This window comes from Schistocerca serialis, chromosome 10, assembly GCF_023864345.2.
Source record: "Schistocerca serialis cubense isolate TAMUIC-IGC-003099 chromosome 10, iqSchSeri2.2, whole genome shotgun sequence".
NCBI classification, from domain to species: Eukaryota; Metazoa; Arthropoda; class Insecta; order Orthoptera; family Acrididae; genus Schistocerca; species Schistocerca serialis.
The window spans coordinates 146,041,646-146,056,933 of NC_064647.1; the positions used below are offsets into that span (position 1 = coordinate 146,041,646).

The 15,288-nt window shown below is 43.6% G+C and overlaps 1 protein-coding gene across 2 annotated transcripts in view; it reads right to left on the reverse strand.

Moving 5' to 3' along the window:
* The window catches only part of LOC126424922 (uncharacterized), a 104,564-nt gene that overhangs the window by 26,531 nt on the left and 62,745 nt on the right, over positions 1-15,288 (reverse strand). The window contains exon 1 of one of the 2 annotated variants that reach the window (XM_050087764.1): positions 6,629-6,692. The exons of the other annotated variant lie outside the window; for it this stretch is intronic. Within the exon in view, the coding sequence (XP_049943721.1) occupies positions 6,629-6,645 (17 nt within the window). The 5' untranslated portion in view covers positions 6,646-6,692. Of the gene's footprint in view, positions 1-6,628; positions 6,693-15,288 lie in introns of those variants that run through there. 2 annotated transcript variants of the gene reach the window in all.

Consider the following 15,288-nt stretch of genomic DNA (forward strand, 5'->3'; position numbering starts at 1 on the left):
TAAGAAACAAGCACCGTTCTACGTCACGAGCTGAATTTGCGAGACGCCATATTGTATTTGTCGTGCTCAATTGAAGCCTATAATTGGTAGTTTTTGTGCTACAATTTACCCCACGTGATTATATGGTGTTTCTAAGCACCAATACTTTGAATCTCTTGGGAGTGCGTCGTTATTAGTACGACTTATTGCACTGTAGTGACGTGAAACGCCATATTGGTGGTTAAGGTATTTTTGTGTTTAGTTATTTTCCGGTTATAACTCGCGTGTTACGAAAGTACGCCGTTATAAGGCAACTAAACGTCGGAGATTCATCAAAAATATTTATTTCTTAGTAGTATTTGTTAAAATGATATGTCAATGACATATCAGCGATTAAAGTCTTCAGTAGACCGGAACATAAAATGTGTGGTCGATTATTGTACGCGGTGTTCAAAAAGTCTCTCCACAGTGCCGTATGATAGCCGCGCGTGCCGTATGCCGCAGTGAATATACCGAAATGAAACTCAGTGAAATACAAGTTATTAATTTATTGAATATTCATTTTTACTTACAAGTTTTCACATTAAATGTTGAAAGCGTCCCCCCTGTTGTTGACTACACAATTCAATTCGTTTAATCATGTTTCCAAACAAGCTGTAACATTTCTTCTGTAAAAGAAGCTGTGAAAGTGGATATTGCAGTTTTGAATTCAATGGATTTTGGGCTGTTTTTATAGACAGTTGCTTTTGCTGCACCCCAAAAGAAAAAGTCAAGTGGTGTTAGGTCAGGCGATCGTGGAGTCCAAAGTCCCTGTGAAATTATGTGATCACGAAAAATATCAGCAAGCAGTGACATAGAAACGCGAGCTGTATGCGCGGTTGCACCATCTTGTTGAAAATAACCGTTCAGTATTTCACTTAACACATTTCTTACTGACTTATTCGGACTCTGACATTTTACCAGAAATATCGAGTAATTTATCCTCAGACAGAACGCTAGGATGACCACTTCTCGGTGCATCTCTCACTGAACCCGTACTTGGAAATTTGTTAATCAAATCTCGCACAGCATCGCGATGTGGGAGTGTTTTCTCCAGGAAAACTGAATTAAATGTTTGATGAACTGAAAATGTGTATTTACCGCCAGCTTTGAACACTTGTTCAACTAAAAACACACGTTCTTCAATGGTTAGCATTTTAAGAGACAAAAACGAAACAAATGAACAAAGGAACTAAACTTAAACGTTTACATCAACACGTAACGACACGCACACCAAAGGTACTACTGACGCTGGCTGAGAAACGAAACAGAGTAATGTTGGGAGAGTCCACTTTAAGGGAAGAAACCCAGTCAGTCGAACAATCATACGGCACTGCGGAGAGACTTTTTGAACGCTTCAGCGTATCTTTGTTGGTAGAGGCACCACGTTAAAGACGGTGGATAGCAGATTCGCGTGCCGCTGCATCCAAATTTTTTCCATGTCCGTTTCTTCTAAAAGGTTGTGGGACTTTCTTAATAGGGTGATAGGAATATTTGCGTAATATTTGAAGTTATAACCGCGCTCTCTGTGAGGAATGAGTTTTCGATTTGTGAGCTTTTACAAGCTGATGTTTCTTCTTGCTCCTATTACAAGGGAATGTGTACTGATGTTTTTATTTATGTATCCAAGACAGAGAAACGTGACTAGCAGATGGACAAGGCAGGAAATGAGCTTTTTAATAGAGCTAACGTATGGATTCTGCGCGCTTCCATTTTCGTAAACAGGCTGTATGGCTTGTGAACCAAATGAAGTCAACAACTGGGTCGGCAGAGCTGATAGCGTGAAATCACGTGCACGAGTACGTCCCGTGTGGCGATGGCGCAGTAGCTGGTGACGTTGGATTTCCCGTCAGCACCAACGTCAGTGTTAGCTGCCTCGTACCGTTTTAACGGCGGCTGCATTTACGAGATACCTATACGATTCTGCACAGAGAAAACGCGCACGTGCGAAGTATATTTGTTGACGTTGAATATAAATTCAAATGTTTGTGAATCGTTTCTGGACATAGGTGTCTGCAGTGTGAAGTGAAACGGACGATAAACAGTCCAGATGAGAATAGCAGCTTTTGAAATGTGGTGATACAGAAGAATGCTAATTATATAGGTGGATCGGATAACCATTTAAGAGCAACTGAATCTAAAAAAAAAAGAGCCTTATCCCACAATTCGACTGAAAGAAGGTATCGGTTGATAGTATGCATCCTGATGCATTTTAACCAAAGGTTTACTACCTTTTGGTTAAAACAATAAATTTTTTTAAAATTACATTTTTGGATCCATAAAAGTGTTTAGAATCCACCCCTGAAACAGTTTTTCCGAATACGGAACGGAAATGTTTGTTATTCGCGGTTGAACAAAAAATGCACCTGCTTGAAATCGGCCTTTTTCATGCACCAGTTTTTTTCTTTCGAAGGACCAGCTATTGTACCGGTGCTTGGGAGGAGACACACAAAATTCAAATAAAATTTTACACTCGTGTGTTTGGAAGTTAGCCCCCAAGCGTTTGCATTCTGGTGCTAAGACTGTGGAGATTGTAACTTTCCTGGTAGTGAGCAGCTTCAACGAAGGGTATTCAATTCTGAAGACCATGTCAACGATGGACGTCACCCTGGGACTCTATTCGACGCAGTTCGCCAAGCATTCGGACGACCTCCGGATTCAAGCGGCCGAAAACCGCTTGTCACCGGCCGTACGAGCGGCTCTGGAGCAGCGCAGGATGGCCCAGGTCGAGCAGAAAGCCCTCTGTGAGGAAGAGGAAGGACTAGTTTATGGACCCGGAATAGCAGATTGGACATAAGGTGCTTAATATTGCATTCGTATGTAGTAAAAACTTCAAATACGTTTCTTCGAAATGACTTACTTTATAGCGCGGTATGGTAACTTCAAATCTACTGAACCGATTGACATGATCCTTTGTTTCCGACGAAGCTAACTAAACAGTCTATCAACTATAAATATTTTTGCTTGGTCGACGAAGTCGAAAAATCGATGAAAAAACCCTATTTCTTCAAATGGCTGCCATTTAGTTTCCTATGATTCAAATAACTTAAGCGAGGTACAGCTCCTAATGAATCTTGTATACTTCGCTAACGTCAGCTCAATTTTGATTTCAGACGAGCCGGCTGACCTGTGACATACTGCGCGTGGAGGTCTACGGCGAATATTTGTTTCGTTCCGACGGCACTTCCGCCTTTGCTCTCCGACATTTCCGATCGAAAAAATTCCAGTTTGTACAGGAAATAGCAATAAACATTTTGACCAAATTTGACATTAATATCTATAACATCCCGAGAAAAAGTTTCTCAAAGAACGTGCTTTTTTTCGGGCCAAAAGATAGTAAACCTCCCCGTAAGTAGTCGTGAGTTTGATAATGAAAGGAGTGGAGGGACGATAAAAATTTTAGGAGATTAACCAAATCAATTTCGGACTAAGGACAACAATCCTATGTCGCCTCTCGCAGGAGAGTTCTGCCTTCAGTGTCTTTAGCTTTGAAACAGCGAAATAACATCTTTTGCTCAAAGCAACATGAATCTAATGTTTTATCTCTTGCAGTCGCATTTTGGAAACTATTCTGAAAACCTCCAAGCGCTGTTTCAATACCAGCCCCTAAGTAAACTGAGGACGTAGTACTAGTCGCGACCATTAAAGCAGAAATATCACAGTACTTCCCCTAGCTACACTACTGGCCATTAAAATTACTACACCAAGAAGAAATGCAGATGATATACGCGTATTCGTCGGACAAATATATTATATTAGAACTGACATGTGATTACATTTTCACGCAATTTGCGTGCATAGATTCTGAGAAATCAGTACCCAGAACAACCACCTCTGCCCGTAATAACGGTCTTGATACGCCTGGGCATTGAGTCAAACAGAACATGGATGGCGTGCACAGATACAGCTGCCCATGCAGCTTCAACGCGATACCACAGTTCATCAAGAGTAGTAACTAGCGGATTGTGACGAGCCAGTTGCTCGGCCTCCATTGACCAGACGTTTTCAATTGATGGGAGATCTGGAGAATGTGCTGACCAGGGCAGCAGTCGAACATTTTCTGTATCCAGAAACGCCCGTACAGGACCTGCAACATGCGGTCGTGCATTATACTGCTGAAACGTAGGGTTTCGCAGGGATCGAATGAAGGGTAGAGCCACGGGTCGTAAAACATCTGAAATGTAACGTCCACTGTTCAAATGCCGTCAATGCGAACAAGAGGTGACCGAGACGTGTAACCAATGGCACCCTATACCATCACGCCGGGTGATATGCCAGTATGGCGGTGACGAATACACGCTTGCAATGTGCGTTCACCGCGATGTCGCCAAACACGGATAAGACCATCATGATGCTGTAAACAGAACCTGGATTCATCGGAAAAAATGTCGTTGTGCCATTCGTGCACCCAGGTTCGTCGTTGAGTACACCATCGCAGACGCTCCTCTCTGTGACGCAGCGTCAAGGGTAACCGCAGCCACGGTCTCCGACCTGACAGTCCATGCTGCTGCAAACGTCGTCGAACTGTTCGTGCTGATGGTTGTTGTCTTGCAAACGTCCCCATCTGTTGACTCAGTGATCGAGACGTGGCTGCACGATCCGTTACAGCCATGCGGGTAAGATGCCTGTCATCTCGACTGCTAGCGATACGCCGTTGGGATCCAGCACGGCGTTCCGTATTACCCTCCTGAACCCATCGAGTCCATATTCCAACAGTCATTGGATCTCGACCAACGCGAGCAGCAATGTCGCGATACGATAAACCGCAATCGCGATGGGCTACAATCCGACCTTTATCAAAGTCGGAAACGTGATGGTACGCATTCCTCCTCCTCACACGAGGCATCACAACAACGTTTCACCAGGCAACGCCGGTCAACTGCTGTTTGTGTATGAGAAATCGGTTGGAAACTTTCCTCATGTCAGCACTTTGTAGGTGTCGCCACCGGCTTCAACCATGTGTGAATGCTCTGAAAAGCTAATCATCTGCATCTCACAGCATCTTCTTCCTGTCGGTTAAATTTCACGTCTGTAGCACGTGATCTTTGTGGTGTAGCAATTGTAATGGCCAGTTGTGTATTTAGGATGCATGCTATGCTGTCCGGGGGCCCCAGCCGCAACACACGTGACAGCTACAGGGCGCGCGTCACGGATAGAAAAACTCACCCGGTCCGAAGCAGCCATGCGGCTTTTTCAAGGACGCCTCCAGTCTGCCAGGAAGTGCACCGAAAGCTGCGGACCAGCAAACTATCTCGCCAGGCAACAGCAGAAGGTCGCTGGCCGCGTCTCAAGACCGCGCCTACATCCGGTCACGAGTTTCTACGAGGCAGCACGCCTCTTCCTGGGGAACAGCTATTTAAGGAAACTGCGGCCATGAAGCATTGAGCCACTATCAAGGCATTTCCGTGCCCTGGCAGAAGCTTTCTACGCCACGGCGCGAAACTCCGCAAAATGAACTCATCAACACCCTTGGGCAATACGAGCAACAAAGGGAGAAATACAAAAGACCCATGTCGCTACCCCTGCAGTAGGAGAATAATAAAGAAAAACACAACAAATAGCAACTAACAAAAGATCAGCACATATATCACATCACCCAAAAAAAAAAGAGGAGGAAATCTCCAAATGCGACAATAATCTCCACCAACACTCCCTCTTAAGGAAGAGGACGAAAAGAGAGAAGCAGCAGCCGTCGACGAGAGCTGGCGGCCTCACTCGCCGTCTGCTTGCAATCGCTCAGTTGAGCTCTCGTCGACGACAGCGGAATGCTGAGAAGTAGACTTTTGCGTCGTAAAACAGCTTTCTTCCGGTGTTGGTAATTTCAGTGTTCATTTCCGGCTCCTGGGGTTGGGTGGAGCCAGATCCACAGGAATGTAGTTTGTTTGGACGAGCAGAAGAGGAGTAAATTTGTAATTTAACTTGTGACTAACATATTTGGTTTTCGCAAAGACAAAGATATTTTACTCTTACCAGGGCTCTTCCAATCAGGAAAAATAGATTTTGCAAAAAAGAAAAAACTTATCTTTTGATTACGCCGTAATACAAAGAAACGAATCAAGTGAAAAGCCAGTTTTTGGTTATGATTTTTCCTATTCCAACAATAGCTTTTTCTTTATTAAAAAGTCTTCAAATTACTTTCCTAATTACTGGTATATGACATGCTGGTTCTCTCTCACTGGTACAGTAAACATTCGCCATCTATTGTTTCGAGACCGAGCGAGGTGGCGCAGTGGTTAGCACAGTGGACTCGCATTCGAGGAGACGACGGCCATCCTGATTTAGGTTTTCCGCGATTTCCATAAATCGCTCCAGGCAAATGCCGGGATGGTTCCCTTCAAAGGGCACGGCCGACTTCCTTCCCCGTCCTTTCCTAATCCGATGAGACCGATGACCTCGCTGTCTGGTCTCCTTCCCCAAAACAACAATCAACAACAACAATCATATTGTTTCGATCTTTCCTTCGCTACCGTTGTATTGTACGCTCTCGCGAACGGCAACTTTCATTTATGACAGAGAATATATCCCAACTGTCTTTGATACTAGCACACTATATCCACAACATGATTTCGAACAGTGAACAATAAGCCGACAGACTTAAGGAGGTACTCACGACAGCGAGAACGGCATTTCTTCACGGTCCAGACTCCCGCAAGGCTACTGATGCTCGCCTGTATCCAGCTGCGAGCTGCGCTAGGTCAGTCTTACAGCGAGTGTTACTCAAGGCCGGGCGCAGATCATGCGGCGTCGCAGTGGTAACGCGGCCAGCGGCGAGGTGAGGTGAGCGGCCAGCGCGAACGCTTAGCGCCGTAGGCGCGTGGGAGGAGCCAGTTTATTTCCTCTACGCGGAGGGGCAGCTTTTTGGAATCACTTGGATGCACAGCAAAATGCAATAACCTCGACCGTACTGTCGTCTAACTGCACATGCGCCAAGATGTAGTGTTCCTGTACATCTCCGCCTCGTGACTTAACTGCAGTAACTCGAAAACTAGATACCAATACAAATTATAAAAGTGTTCAATCTGTATATTGAGCAAGCAGTAAAGGAACAAACGAAACATTCGGAGTAGGAATTAAAATGCATGAAGAATAAATAAAAACTTTGAGGTTCGCCGATGTCATTGTAATTCTGTCAGAGACAGCACAGGACCTGGAAGAGCAGTTGAACGGAATGGACAGTGTCTTGAAAGGAGGATATCAGATGAACATCAACAAAAGCAAAACGAGGATGATGAAATGTAGTCGACTTAAGGCGGGAGGGAATTAAATTAGGAAAGTAGTAGATGAGTTTTGCTATTTGGGGAGAACAATAACTGATGATGGTCGAAGTAGAGGAGATGTAACATGTAGACTGCCAAAGGCAAGGAAATCGTTTCTGAAGAAGAGAAATTTGTTAACATCTAGAATAGATTTAAGTGTCAGGAAGTCGTTTCTGAAAGTATTTGTATGGAGCGTAGCCATGTATGGAAGTGAAATGTGGACGATAAATAGTTTGGACAAGAAGAGAATAGAAGCTTTCAGAATGTGGTGTTACAGAAGAATGCTGAAGATTAGACGGGTAGATCACATAACTAATGAGAAGGTATTGAATAGAATTGGTGAGAAGAGTTTATGGCACAACGTGTCTAGAAGAAGGGACCGGTTGCTAGGACATGTTCTGAGGCATCAGGGGATCACCGGTTTAGTATTGGAGGGCAGCATGGAGGGTAAAAAGCGCAGAGGGAGACCAAGAGACGAATACACTAAGCAGATTCAGAAGGACGTAGGTTGTAGCACGGGATAGAGTAGCATGGAGAGCTGCATCAAACCAGTCACTGGACTGAAGACAACAACAACAACAACATGTATGTTCCACATCTCCTCCTAAATCACTAGACCCATTGCAAGCAAACTTGGCACACACATCATTTGCAGTCTGGAAGAAGTCACTGTGAGGGTAAGAACCACCCGCCTATCGAAGTGGTTGGGGGTAAAAATGCAGTGTAGCCCATGATGCGGGAATACTCATATCAGTCATCCAGTATTTTAGAGTGAAAGCACTTACAGACTTGCAAAAAACTTAATTTCAAACCTCTACAATACTTTTCCCCGACGACCTGCACAAAATGAAGAAAAGAAAAAAGTTTATCGCTTAGTACATTGTCGTTGTTCAAGCATTAAAATTGCCACATGAGGCATGACGTTTTAACTTATTACTTTACTTCTAAGTATTCACAACACATTTCGCAGACGAGACGAAATTCACTAGACACAGGTTGAAGATGTGTACAAATACGTATGAAATGTTAAACGTGTGTGAAATATATTTGGCATGTGCGTATGCGAGCAAATCCACGTGTAAAAAGCTGTTCCTAGCCCCCTAGAACGATTTCAGCCACAGAATAGTTGCAATCTGGTACGAAATACTGTAGGGGTAAGAACCACCAGCCTTCTATTGCGGTGAGAGTGGAAACATTGAAGGGAGAAGGGAGGACAGGGAGGCGGACAGACACCGAGGGGGGTGGTGGAGAGAGGGAGGGAGGGGGCGGGGGAAGGAAGCAGATCGAGTGATAGGTTGGAAAACAAACACACAGAGTCAAAGCCGGGTACTCAGCTAGTGGTACAATAAAATAAATCTTATCAAATTCATAAAGTGACTGATTGCCTGTAGTGTCTAAACAATGCGCCAAATTAAATCACAATTTTAGTTCAGCATCCACGATGCATCTAATGCAGATTATAAACTTCGTGTTTTCGGTGTAAGTTAAAGGCTCAGTGTGACGTAATAAACATGTCTGCACGTTTTGTACTTTGGTGATTGATAGGTGAGAGACAGCGCCGATGCAGTGGTGATATGTTTGTGATACGGAGACAGTACACAGCAATGATCACATCTGTAGCTGCACGTACAGAATGGACTAATTTTGAAGTCAGTTTTAGTCAGATTTATTTTATCTATCACTTAACGACTGTACGGCAGTGAGAATGGACAGTTTGTACAGGGTGAATCACCATACCAAATACTGCGGACAGGAAAGTTCTATTTATGTGCCGTTTTCACAGAATAGAATGGTAGTCAGGGTTTCGCATTGTTATCCAATAAACAAACTGTAATAAAAATTGGTGAAACACACACTTTTTTAAATGGAACAATGCCTACTGACAGTAATTAAAAGCAGGGTAAATTAGAAAGTCAATGTTGTTTGTTGCAGGATTTTAGTCAGAGTCTTTTACAAGATCACTATTTTGAATTGTTTCCGTACAGTCAATTGTTTGTGCCATTCAGTCTGCTTAGTTGCTAAGTATGATACGTTTACTTACAGTGTTCTTGCGTGTTCCTCGATTGCATTCCAACTTCACAGTCAGTTTGTGACATTTCAAGCAGTTGGTTGTGAGTGGACGATGGGATTTACCAATGCAGTCTGAAAGGTCAGCGCGTTCGAATGCGTGGGCCCGGGTTCGATTCCCGGCTGGGGAGGGAGATTTTCTCTCCTCAGGGACTGGCTGTTGTGCTGTCATCGTTTCATCCAATGTGGCGTCGCACTCAGTAAGACTTGCACTTGGCGGCCGAACATCCCGTTTGGGAACTCCTGGCCACTGACACCATACGCTCACTTCCATTTTTTTACCAATGCAAAAAAATGCCGGTATGCTGATGGTGTATGGAGACAGTAGGAAGAATGCATTTCGTTGTTGTACGGCGTATGCGGCAAGATATCCCAATAGACGCCAACCATCTCGGCAATTATTTGTCGGCCTCTTCAACCAGTTACGTTGAAGTGGCAGTGTAACGCGTCACACAACAGAAGGAAACAGGTGACGAAAGAAGAGGGGGAAAGAAAACAATATTCTTGCTGCTGTTGCAGTTGATCCTCACATTGGGTTCCGTGCAGTCGTACGAGGAAGTGGCATGAGTCACGCGTGTCCTACGCATTCTCCATCGAAATAGTTTCGGTACCTATCGCATCTCCCTCCATCAGGAGGTGCACGGAAAAGATTATGAGAATCGTTAACTTCTGTACATGGGCATTACGACAGGATACTCCAGATGTATCGTACAACTCGTTTAGTGATGAAGCCACATTTACCGATTATGGCCAGATAAAAAGCCGAAACATGCACTATTATTCTGTTTACAGGCTACATTGACTTCGTCAGGTGGAACTTCAGTGTCCATTGAGCGTAAAAGTGTGGCGTGGGACCATCAGGTCATATGCCAGTTTTTTCTAGACGGAACACTGACGCGTTGCCAATCTATGAGCAGTAGATATTCAACGTATGATCTACTTAGCCGTTCAGGAAATATATGTCATGAACATTGAGATGCGCGAAGACACTAGTATCTGGTTAAAATGGAGAGCAAATTAAACATACTGTCTGATAGTGAGAATACTTAGCGACACCTTGTGAATTTTAATCCTAATTTCAAATTTTTACTTAACTATCTCATTTACATGAGAAACGTCAAATATTTTTTATGGATGTAAAATAATAAATTTACACGAACATCTTTTATTTATTTCGCTTTACCGTGATATTTCCTCAGGCAACTATAAATCATGTTGCCGGTTTCAGGAATCACATTGAATAAAAAAAATTTGAGGATGTACTGGACTGAATTTGAGGTCCTTTTAACTTTTGCCAGTGGCTAGAAATTGCAATGTAGATAACAGCCTTTCCTCACAGCTTCTCTCATGGCCATTCTTTTTCGTTACGAATGGCTTGATGGTGTTCAGCAGCTCCGAAATGCATGTTTCACGCATTCTTAGATAATTTCGAAAATCGTCGGCTACCAGCTCCGTACGTGACAATGTGCGTGAACTTACTTTCAGCTGCTTTTGGTCTTGCCACGTCTGAAACAGCCAAGACAAAACCTATTCTTTATGCTGTGCAAAACCAAGTGACATCTCGTCGAACATAACCTCAGTGTGTTTGCTATGAACAATTCGCAGCCACCGATAGGAACAGGGCGGCACTGGAATCTCCGAGTGAAATCGGTCGGGACGTATGTAGGGTGCACACGAAACTGGCCGGCCGATCTGTCGGTCGGTTGGTACGTGTGTTTGGCTTTTCACACTGTCCGCATAATACTGCTGTAAGTTTACCGTTGTCTTTGTATACTGCTGTTGTTTAAGACATTTATTTTCGAATTCAGTTTCAGATTTCTCGAAATTGTTGATCTGTGTGTTTCAGTCAGTGAATTTCCTATCTAATTCTTATCCTGTGTTTTTACTTGTGAATAGGCTACCGTTCTTTTTTTCGGCCGAACATAGCGACATTTCGTTTAATATGAAGAGGGAGCTGTGTAAGGTAGTTGATTAAAAATGGGAATCTGAAACTAGTATTAATAACGAAATTGACGATGAGAAAAACGGATCGAATCATAGCAATATTTGACTGTAAAACAGTACGTAGGAGACGCCTAAACACGAAGATACAGAGATTACGTTGTTTAGTTGAAACAAGCTAGATCCCACAATGCCCCTACATCAGGCTCTTTATTGCTGGAAAGACTATAAATTTGAAAAACAAGTGGGTACTGAGCTTTATGACAATCCAGGTTGGAACATTCCAGAAGCTAGGAATTATTCAGTGTTAATATGTTAGCTGTGAAGGTAACCAACTTTTACGGATTATTACCACAGACTGCTTGCAGCCTATATTTCTTTCAGTACTTTAACAACTGACTCGACAGTTTTCTTCATCGCCGACGAAACTGGCTCATTCTATCGCTTCGTACCGGAAGCACTATAGTCATGTTCTGAGGTGAAAATGTCAAGAGGAATGAATTACTACATTGGACAGATCTTAGCCTTATTTCTCATGGGGAAATTTTAAAATCGCGATTGTTAAGACATGTAACAGCATCCACAGTCCAGCATAAGGCAAACAAGAAGGCATGGTTGGCGGCTGCTGTGTTTAGCATATGGATTTTCACTTTGGATAAACAGAAGTCCTTACGAAAAGAACTACAGACAGTACATTGTGTATGAACTGAACCGTTCGATTTCGCTTCACCAACTGACTTTCAGTCACTTTCAAACCTATTCTAGGCTGCAGTATCTACACGTCACAACTATCTTCTTAAAACTAATACAGAAATTATTGACACTGTTCTGTATGCACACGTATTACGTCACACACTTTAATTACAATTTTGTTCCTCTGTTTTAATGCACAGTATAGCAATATTTTGTTACGGGAGTGACCCGTCAAACGACGGGCCAGATAGCCACAGTGATAACGGCCGGCCGAGCAAGAGCCTGGTCGTACAGCAACAGCAGCAGCAAGAGAGAGAGAGAGAGAGAGAGAGAGAGAGAGAGAGAGAATCGTTTATTAGTTTTATTTACCGTTTAAATACCAACACACAGCTCCAACCGTGCTGATGTTACCTGCACTGAGAACTTGTTACTAACAATTTCAGTATCCTCAGTTCATCAGGAAATGCTAATTACAGATTTTACTTATTGTCATTGCTTATTGATGTAAAGGAGTAATGCAGGGGAAGTATTTTGGTAAAAGTGTCTACCCTCACTGTGGATAGTTAGCTTTCTTAGTAGGAATTGCCAGTACCGTTTGCGATGGACCGCGATTTCCTTTGTCATGCGTCACACTAAGTGGTCATCCTTCCAGCATTTTAAAAATAAAAATGTTCCAAGAAAAGTACCATTTAAATTTTAGTTATGTGCTAAAACAGATGGTAATGTGAGGGAGGAGCGGCCAGAAATTGGGGGGGGGGGGGCGAGAGAGGGGGGGAGGGGGGAGAGTGGTGGGGGGAGGGGGAGGGATGGGATTACTAACTAAAGCCTAATTACACTCAAGTCGAATGGTCTAAGAAATGCTGGAAACCACTGGTATACATAAGTGCAACTCCGCATAAAGACGGAATTAATTGTTAGATGTGCCTCGAAGAACATTTCTGCGATACCATGGGGATTGTAAGATCTTGTGAAGCACTTTGCGTTTTTTATGGCGCTCGGAAACTGATTAATGACCGAGGTTCTTGTTAATATTTACGATAGTTTGGCTCTAGAAATCTTTTAAATTTTGCAATCGGAGAGATAAAATTAGTTGACATACCGACATTTTACGATTCTCATTATGCTGAAGCATTTAAACCCCCGTATCACATATTTATGCACTGTTTAGCGACTGACTGAGACGAACCAGTTGAGGCAAAGTCTACAAGACGCAGAGTAAGCAAACTGACCATAATTCAGTTACGAAAAGTGGAGGGGGGGGGGGGGCGGTCACACAGGACTTTCGTATGTAACTCTCACGTAGCATCAGTGTGAGTCCCTATGTACATATTGAGGAAGACGATATTTCTAACACTGATCCCTCTGTCTGCTGTGATACTATTACTTTATGTGAGAGCAGCCATCCCGTATCGGTAAGTTCTGTTTATCCTCAACGTAGGGTATTTAAGTACAGTTAATTTTAGCGCGAAACGTAATTACTTAACTAGAATAAAATTTGACGGGAATTCGACATTAGAGTACCGTTTTTTTCTTTTTCGCATGCATATGTGTATTTTAACTCGCGGAAAAATTTTTGGTCCCCTCACTTTCGTATTAAGCGTGGTTCACTCTGGTAAGACTTCAGCAGTTAGCTGACCTCAACTCCTCCTCTCCCCCCCCCCCCCCCCCCCCCATCTCAGACATTTATATTTTTTGTACGCTACATGCACACAGTATGAGTTAGAACATCCGTCGTCCCTGTTTTGTGTAATTTAGTACCGTTTGTCTTATTTTACCTTGCAGTATTAGTTTTTACAATGAGAATTGCGTTACATATGGAGCGAACGTAGTCATCATGCTATGCAGCAGATGCATCACCAACACCATTTTGTATTCACATTCGGTTGCTTCGACAACTAAATTTGTCACGTTCTAACCGAACTCAAGCTGATCTCGGGCGACACTACACATAACACTCGCCACAGCCAAGATTTTTGGAAAATGGAGGAGGAGGAGGAGGAGGAGGAGGAGGGAGGGGGGGGGGGAAGAGGTGTTGGAAAATCAATCGGTAACATTGTGTGGATCAGATGGCTTGTGACAAGAGGGAAGTTCTACAGGTACCAACAATAAATAGAAGGGTTCTGATCACATGCTAACAAATACAAGACGCTCCCTAAATTTGGGTTAATACAAGTCTGAGTAAATGTGAGCCACGTATAATTCAAAAAACACGTTCTTACAGGGTACTGCCGGCCGCGGTGGCCGTGCGGTTCTGGCGCTGCAGTCCGGAACCGCGGGACTGCTACGGTCGCAGGTTCGAATCCTGCCTCGGGCATGGGTGTGTGTGATGTCCTTGGGTTAGTTAGGTTTAAATAGTTCTAAGTTCTAGGGGACTTATGACCTAAGATGTTGAGTCCCATAGTGCTCAGAGCCATTTGAACCATTTACAGGGTACTGATATTTACTCGGTTTACAGTACAGTGAAGTCCCCAGTAATACTTAACGAGTCACTCCTCGAAAACTGATTTTTATTTTTTTAAAAAAACTTTCTTTCAGTTCTGGAAATAATCGTCCCTTTTCTTTTTCAGGCTTTCATATTATTCCTGGCGACAGTTCTGTTTCTGCGCACTTTAATAAGAGATCAATGCATTTCAGATCCTGCGCTACCTGGATACTATCGTCCTCTAACACAATTTGTTCACCGTATCCGTATCGCTTAGCAGCTCAAATCCCGATTCATAGGCAACTCTAATAATTCGTGAAGGTTTTTGTCATCAACGTCTTCACAATCAGAAATGTATGATCGAAAAGAAAATCTTCGAGTTCTAACGATATTTCAAGCTTGTTTATTTTTTGTTGCTTTTTCGAAAATGACCCAACCACACACGGATAATTCGCAAACCGGATGATCCGGAGTCCTCCGTTGTCTGTCCAGATGCGACAGGTATTTGAACGAGAGTTGTTCTCGACGGGCGGTTGCAGTGCTTCGGATGTGTCGCAGCACTTACCGTGGAATAGGCCGGCCCCCGCTGTACCAGCCACGTAGTCAATCTACCGGCGCAGCGACTATTCGCACCAGCCCTGGATAATTATTCCGCCGCTACGGTTCTCCTCGGCTGTGTCGTGGCACGGAGAAGCAAAGTGTCTGGCAACGGGACCAGTCAAACATTCATCGGTTCACTCCACACGTCGCAGGCCTGCCCTGCGAAAATCCCGTATTACACTGTCAAATGTTTTGGACCAGTCCACATTAAGGCTCCTACACCGACCGACAAATAGGATCGACCGATTGACGAACTTTCCTTGTCGGGATGTCGGTTGGGTAGGACCACCC